This window comes from Pygocentrus nattereri, chromosome 10 (genome assembly GCF_015220715.1).
Source record: "Pygocentrus nattereri isolate fPygNat1 chromosome 10, fPygNat1.pri, whole genome shotgun sequence".
NCBI lineage: Eukaryota > Metazoa > Chordata > Actinopteri > Characiformes > Serrasalmidae > Pygocentrus > Pygocentrus nattereri.
In genome coordinates this window covers 8,252,501-8,260,496 of record NC_051220.1, presented here as the reverse complement: position 1 = coordinate 8,260,496, position 7,996 = coordinate 8,252,501, and the positions used below count along the sequence as shown (strand labels likewise).

The following is a 7,996-nucleotide window of genomic DNA, read 5'->3' as shown; positions in this document are numbered from 1 at the left end:
AAGTTGCTAGTCATATGACTGCAATTACGTTTCCATGGAGACAGTGACTCTTAGCGGGTTGTCTAGGTTACAGATGCTCGGCTTGGATGCTAGTCCTACTCCCAGGATCCCGTTTTTAATAAGACGTGGCCATTAATTAATATATTGAGGCCACGAATTATGAGGCCTCAAATTAATGTAATGAGCTTACAAGTATGGTTAACATGTATTATTTTTGTGACCTCAATACGGCAATTCATGGCCACAATGTTATTTTGTGGCCTCGATATAGTAATTGCCTCAATACAGAAATTGGTGTCCTCAATATATGAAATTGTGGCCTTAATATAGTCATTTGTGCTCTCAATATATTCATTTGTGGCCTCAATATAGTAATTGGTGGTCTCAATGTAGTAGAGTGTGGCCTCAGTACAGTAATTCATGGCCGCATATGTTAATTTATGGCCTCAATATAGTAATTGGTGGCGTCAGTTTATTAATTTGTGGCCTCAATATATTAATTTGTGGCTTCAACATATTAAATTGTGGCCTCAGTATAGTTCATGACCTCAATACAGTAATTCATAGCTTCAATATATTAATTTGTGGTCTCAACATAGTAATCTGTGGTCTCAGTATATTCATTTGTGGCCTCAACATAGTAATTTGTGGCTTCAGTATAGTTCATGACTTCCATACAGTAATTCATGGCCTCAGTATATGAATTTGTGGTCTCAATATAGTAATCTGTGCTCTCAATATATTTATTTGCGGCCTCAATATAGTAATTGGTGGTCTCAATATAGTATGCTGTGGCCTCAATACAGTAATTTGTGGCCACAATGCATCAATTTCTGGTCTCAATATGGTAATTTGTGGCCTCAATATATTAATTTGTGGCCTCAATATAGTAATTCCTGGTCTCAACATAGTAAACTTTGGTCTCAATATATTAATTTGTGGCCACGCCTTATTAAACAATAATGACCTGTTCACAGTGGTGGTGAAAGGAATCAGACGTCCACCTCGAAAAGCTCCCTCAAAGAAAGTTATTCATTCCAAACATACTTTTTCAGACTTGCCACTGTTATTATTATTATTATCTGTCTTTTTAAATAAATTGGTTCTTCTCATTAATCTTTCAAGAGAGAGGTGAGGTTTCATTTGGTCAAAAATTGTTTTCTTTTCCCTCCATGGCACCAAAGTTCAAGGGCGTCAATATATTTATAAAACTCAGTTTTTTCAACTATAAAAGAAAAAGCTTGTGACGTCTGGTTCCTATTACCACCACTGTAAAGAAATCTGAGTCAGTAAGTTTCTCAGTAATGAACTATTTCAATCAAATCCCTCTGAATGACTGCGTTTACATCTTGATGGGTAAATTATCCATATTGAATTTAAAAAAATGCTTAACTATATAAATAATTTAAGTGAAATTCACATCATTTTCCTCGGTCAACTCTACCCATAAGAACCTTAATTAGGTCCATTGCCTCTAAACATTCACAGACACTGATAAGAGTTGTTCATGTAGAGTTTCCACAGTTTGACTTTGACCAAGTTGTTTTTTTATTGGCACTTAAAAAAACACACAATATGCTTATAGTTACACTCATATTTAAAAAAGGAGAGAATAAGACAGAGTGGGCATCTAAAACAACATCAGGATTTAGTGGCATAACCTTTTCTGCACATCTGTAAAACCTTTCAGACTAAAAAAAAGTCTTTAGTCCTAAAAACAAACAAGCAGACAAAAACATTACATGAAAAAATGTGACAAACACAAGCTCTGTATGTCAATACACTTTCTTCAGTGCATGTCTAAGAAAAGTTTCCTAGGGGCATTTTTTACATTCACAGTACTAATCACAAAAAAATGACAACAAAACAAAAGTACAAGAAGTTCTATATTCAGGGACCAGCCTGCTGAAGGACTGTGGATGGCTAGAACAACGTCGTTATGAAAGTCAAACTTTTATTTAACATCTATTTTTGTCTTTTTTTTCTACAGCATGTTTGAATTGCTCGCTAGTCTTGTACTGTTGTCCATCCAGTAGGCAGCACAACACAGCCAGCAAACATGTTGTGGTTCTTCCTTTAAAAAAAAAATTTTATACAGTAAGGCTATTTTCTGGTCAGGCATAGCATGTGCAGTGGCCTGGGTGGTCAGTCCACCAGCAACTTTGGTTTAGCACTGAAGGAAAAGAAGTTAGGAGGAATCGCGAAGAGAAAGTATCTATAAAAACAGGAAGGCAAGTCTGTGCGCTAGGAAAGCAACTTAGGAATAGTTTATCTATCTAATTTACACAGTTTCCCCGTTACCTCATGCGTAGTTGACTAGTCAAGAAATGTTTGGTGTCTTGATGTTCGCTAAGTTTTGCCCTGGAACTGCCAAGCTAACACTAATGCATGGAATCATTTGCCTGGAGAAAAATTGTAGCGTTTAGAATTTTGGGTTGCGCTAAACCTTAATTCCATAGACTTGCTAACTTTGGAAACGTGAGCCAATGCAAAACAAGTTACTTTCTCCATTTACTTAGTTAACATGTTGCTTGTTGCCCACATAAACGAGTCTAACTGACATTAGCCATTCACTGTACTATACACTCACTGGCCACTTTATTAGGTACACTAATTCTTGCTAGTAAAAGGTTGGACCCCCTGGAAGTCAGTCTTTTTTCCACAAGGATGTCATGCTTATGTGGACAAAATTCTGGACAAAATTCAGGCTTCAAACTGTCCCCTGCTACTTCTTACCATTTTTATAAGTAGCTGTATGTATCTATACTTCACAAGCAAGTCTTCCAACAAAGCAGGTGATGATTTAAGCGTACAGTGTACGCAAGGATAATTCTTAGCTACGTTAGCCTAGCTAGCACAGGCCCAGTACAAAACAAATGAAGCAAACGTAGAACAACAAACGTATCACAGCGACATGACTTGAATGGCTCTTGTAGTATAGCAAAGACTATAGACTATAGTTTAATCTACATAGCGCTTATATGTCTGATAAAGCCTGCAGTTAGCATCCTTGGTCTGATGTTGAAGAAGCTAATCAAACACAGCTAACAATGGACATTGATTTTTTTAAAAACAGTAGTATTCAAATATCCTAAAGTGGAATCATAGTATTGTGTTGTTTTTTTTAAAGCACCATTCTTTGAAAGCACATGTAGTAATCACCACAAATTAGCATTTAACTCATGTACTTTCTTATTGTGTAACCTCATTCATTTCTGAAGCACCCTTAGGGATTTTACTCTGGAGGGGCTTGATTTGGATTAAGGATGGAAACTGTGTAAATTTCATTTTTGGCAATTTCAGGAACCAGTCAGGACATGCTAGGCTAATTGAAGCTTCCCCAACCCTTAGCAAAAAGGTTAGCAAAGAGCTCAGTCCCTGACATGGCCTTCAAAACGGATTCCCTCCGTGATTCCAGTCCCTGTCAACATTCCCTGGAACACCATTAGAAATCTTTGGAGTTTGGCATGGATGGTAGAGAGAGACAACCTAACAACAAACACCATGTGTTCTGTGACTAATCTGAACAGTCTAATGCCTTTTTCTTACTATTGACTATTACAGTGTAGAATTCCCAGGATGTCTTTACTGTATCACATTAAGTCTTGATTCCAGACGCCTTGAAATTCAGGCTACAGTACTTTGACTGCACATTGTACAAAACCCACTGTCTGCTAAATCTAACCTAATATATGCTTGTCTAATAACCTTATAGTCCTCTAGAAATGAGGCAATAATTATATTAATTACATTTACAAGATACAGAAAATAGAACTGTGCATCACTATGAAATACAGAAAGCATAAAAATTGCATTCAAAATTAAAAAATCTATTTCTGTGCGTTTTCAATGACCAAATCTGGTAGTGAAATTCCTCTAGCTAGAACTAGCTATTCGTAGCTGGTGAGAACGAGAAGAAATAAATAAAGAAATAAAGATAAGCTGATGCATGAAAGTGTCAATATAGACTTCTGTAGATATATGGCAGCTTTAAGGCGTTAAGGAGAGGTGCCAATCAGCTTAGCGTTATGCTAAAACGATGGTTCAGGCAACAGTTACACAGCTGAATCAACACACGGGTAATACATTCCACTAACCTCAAATGTGGTCAATCTGCTGAGACATGTTTGGTGTCTAACGTTTGCTTCTCTTGGTTTGCACTGGGGCTACGAGGCTAATGTAGCAGACAAGTAATGGACAAGTAGAAATGGACAGTAGTAGTCTTGATACCTGAATTTTTCTTTAATGTAATATGCTTCAAGATGGCTGGTACCACTAGATTTAGCTATGTACTATAAAGCATGTCACAGAGCGTGAAAAACTACATAAACAATTTTGTTTAAAGTAGTATCTGGAATCTTCCCTTACTTGTTAGCTACATTAGCTCCAGTGTATGCTAAAGAAGCAAACATGTATTGGCTAATTGGGTAGAGGGAAAACTGTGTCTTGGCTGAACCATTGTTTTAAGGTGTCTCAGGCCACTGAAGCCACTTTGTCAGATGTACTTTGTTTATCTGGATCAAGTGCCGGCATGTTCTTCTCTTTCTTCTCCCGGTCCCAGCAAGGCAAGGCAGCCAGAAACAGAACCACGCCTCCCAACACCACACAGGACCCACTGAAGTAGAATGCCAGGTCATATGACTGGGTCCAGTCGAAGAGCCAGCCTGACACAGAGAAAAGAGAGAGTTAGCTATGAAAGCTTTGTTAACTGTATTAGAAAGTCTGTAAAAGTGGCAGTGGCTAGGGATCGATGTGGATTGGTGTGTTTGTGTGAGTTGGTGCATGGCTGCATCTGAGGACTCTATCTCCATAGCTACAATAGCAGGTACCTGAATGATCCTGAGGCCAGAGGGTTCCAGCTTTTAATGGCTCTACATTATCGTCACTGTTGGGTGATCGTCATTGAATGGAGCAATAGAAATGCTCCATTACTCTGTGTGTGTGTGTGATAAACAAATTTGTTGCTGGCTGTTGTCCACTAGTGTGTGTATTTGTATGAATTGGTACACAGGTGTATTTAAGGACTCTGTCTCCGTACCTACGACAGGAGGTCCCAGCATGATCCCGAAGCCTCCAAAACACATAAGGACGCCATGCGCCTGGCTGAGGCGCTCAATGCCTACGATGTGTGTGGTAATGTAGGATGTGAGTGACCAATTGCCTGAGAAGAAGCCAAGTGTGGCAGACAGCACCTGCAGTCCCACGTAGCTCTTCCAAGCGGGCACCAGCAGCAGAGCCACACCTGAGCCCATCACCGTCAGGGCATAGAGGAGCAGGCCGCTGACCCACCGCACATCAACGAGGGCACCCAGGACCAATTTGCCCATGCCAGTTGCCACGGCAACAATGGAGACGAGTGGGATGATGGCCACGTGCTCGATGAGGCCCTCACTCTGGGCTACATCCTCCATAAACAGGACGGGTGGGAATGCGCCTAAGCTGAAGAGGAAGATGGAGATGCAAAAGGCAGTAAAGGTGCGGTCCTGTAAATATTCAGCCATCGTGTAAAGGTAATCCACGTGCGGTCGGAGGCGCTTTTTGACGACCCGCACCACCTGGGAGCATGCAGGCTCTGCTCTTGGCTCTCCGGTCTCCATGGAGATCAAGAGCTCCTTCACAGGGGACTTGTGGGTGGAGCCATTCGTGGTACTGGAATCGATGATAATGATGGCGGCTGGTTTGTCGTACAGTGGTCCATCCTTGTGGGACAGAGCGGCCTTCTGTTTGAGATAATAGCCTGGAAGGTTCAAGGGTCGCATGGGGCCAGCGCATGCCATCAGGTTCAGCGCCAGAGCCCCAACGATCAGTAAGCAGCCATCCAATCCGAACAGCTCAATCAGCTCATTCTGCGCCGTTGCATACAGAAACCCACCCACACTGGTTCCTGAAAAGAGACACACAATGAAATTAAATTAGCCTTCGAAGGTGATATATTTGACATTTTAGACATTAATATAGCAACAAACAACTAGTTTCTAAGTAAAGATATAGTAGAGTAATGGTGTCCGAAGCAGAGAATGAAGTCACATCTCAACATGTGCATGTTATCCCACCCTGTGAACACCTTGGCCCTATGAAATGCCTGAAAATGGATGAGGAGGTTAGTCCTGCTGGACCGTAGGTAACATTAGCTAATTTTTCACAGTTTCAATAGGTTAGTATTGTTTTGTCTTGTTTACAAATGTTTAAGATAGCAACTAGTTAGCTTCTCAGCAGCAACTGTAATGACAGTTTGCTAACCCACTACCGAGCTAATGTTAGCTTGCTGCGTCGTTGTTCACTCTAATGTTATATCATGGGAATTGTGTGCACAATGTTTGTGAAGTGTTTTTTGGCCACACAGATGAAAAAAGAGTGTTGGCCTCAACTATGCATGTCCTGCATGAATTTTGGGGGGGTCAGAAGAAGCACTGAAGGGAGGGGTGTGTTTTGCTGTTGAGTCCAAATATCAATCTTTCTCCAGAATTGTACAGTGCTCCTTGAACACAAGCTTTTGGCTCCCGAGTGGTGCAACCGTCTAAGCGTTGGCCCTATCATCAGGAGATCGCGAGTTCGATCCCTGGTGATGTTACAGCCGTCCGTAGCCGGGAGTCCAAGAGAGCACAATTGGGCCTCGCTCTCTCTGGATGGGTAGGATGGCTGCCCTTCTCCTCCCATCACTCAACGTGATACTAGTCAGTGCAAGGCGTCTGTCGGCTGACGTAACAGATCGTAACAGCAATTCGTAAAGAAGAGGTAGCTGGTTTCACAGGTCTCGGAGGAAGCCTGTGCAAGCCTTCACCCTCCTAGTGGCGACAGTATCGTATGATTGGGCGAGTTCTTACTAGTGGGTGGAATTGAAAATTACTAAATTGGGTAAAAAAAACACAAGCTTGTTTTTTATATCACAAATACAAATTAATTCTCTTTTATAGACTGTTGATCAAGCTGAGAAATTCTTTTGAAATTGTGGATTCCAAACTTTCAACTGACAGCACATTTGTGTTTGTAAGTCAAAGAAATGTTATTGTTACAAGAAGCCAAAAAAATGGACTTGAATTGCACCCCTGGTCATAATATGATGTTGTTGATTTTATAAGAAAAAAATAGTTGACACATCCTCTGCAGAAAACAAACTTCAGCATATTGAAATGCAGAATTACTATTTTTTTGCTGAAATTCATATATTGGGAAAAAAACTAAGAAAAGGTTTTTTCATATAATTGATATGTTATTTCACATATTTTTTAAAGTTAAACTCAGCAAATTGATAGAAATTTTTGTGCACCAAAATTTATAGAAAAATGTGGACTTTTTAAATATTATGTTCAGATTTTCACATATGATTGTGTGTATGTAATTTACATAACCTACATAACATACTAGTTATCATATAACTTGCTGTAGTTGCTAGATAATATGTCTTATCATAATAAGCCTGGAGTTTACATGCTGAGGGGGCAGAGCCATACCTGTAGTAACGATGCCCAGGGCAAGGCCACGCCTCTTGTCAAAATACTGACAGGTGATGGTCAGGGTGGCTGCATAGACGAGACCACAGCCCATACCTGACAACAAATAAACAAACAAATAAACACTCAAAAAAACACACATAGCCTACCAAACATCAAATGTGAGACAATCTGCTGTGACCGCATCAGCAAGTCCAGACTGGATAAAATCTGATGTGTGATATTTAATGAGTAATCTGTGACTAAAAGTTGATGACTAATGTTTGTTCAGAAATGAACTTGTCTTTATGCTTCCTAGAACGTTCTGTATTATCTGATTAAAGGCGTATAAAATGATTAGTCTCTTACACACAAAACTGGATGATTCTGAATGTGAGCATATGTGCAAATATGTGCAAAACTTACAAACTGTTCTAATATTTTCTTATATTTCCTACATGATATTAATATTTCAAGGCCAGGAAAGTTCAGAAAACATATTTCACTAAATATAATACACATTTCTTCAGGATTCAGTGTGTCCACTCTTCTTTATTCCAGCTTCC

At 39.8% G+C, this 7,996-nt stretch overlaps 1 protein-coding gene across 1 annotated transcript in view; it reads right to left on the bottom strand.

The window, feature by feature from the left end:
• Window positions 1-1,528: 1,528 nt before the first annotated feature.
• Window positions 1,529-7,996, bottom strand: part of slc16a9a (solute carrier family 16 member 9a) — a 16,805-nt gene continuing 10,337 nt past the window's right edge. Inside the window, exons 4-6 of the mRNA XM_017704946.2 lie at window positions 7,452-7,547; window positions 5,039-5,884; window positions 1,529-4,664 (exon numbers count right to left, since the gene is read on the bottom strand). Of these exons, the coding sequence (XP_017560435.1) occupies window positions 4,474-4,664; window positions 5,039-5,884; window positions 7,452-7,547 (1,133 nt within the window). The 3' untranslated portion in view covers window positions 1,529-4,473. The remainder of the gene's footprint in view (window positions 4,665-5,038; window positions 5,885-7,451; window positions 7,548-7,996) is intronic.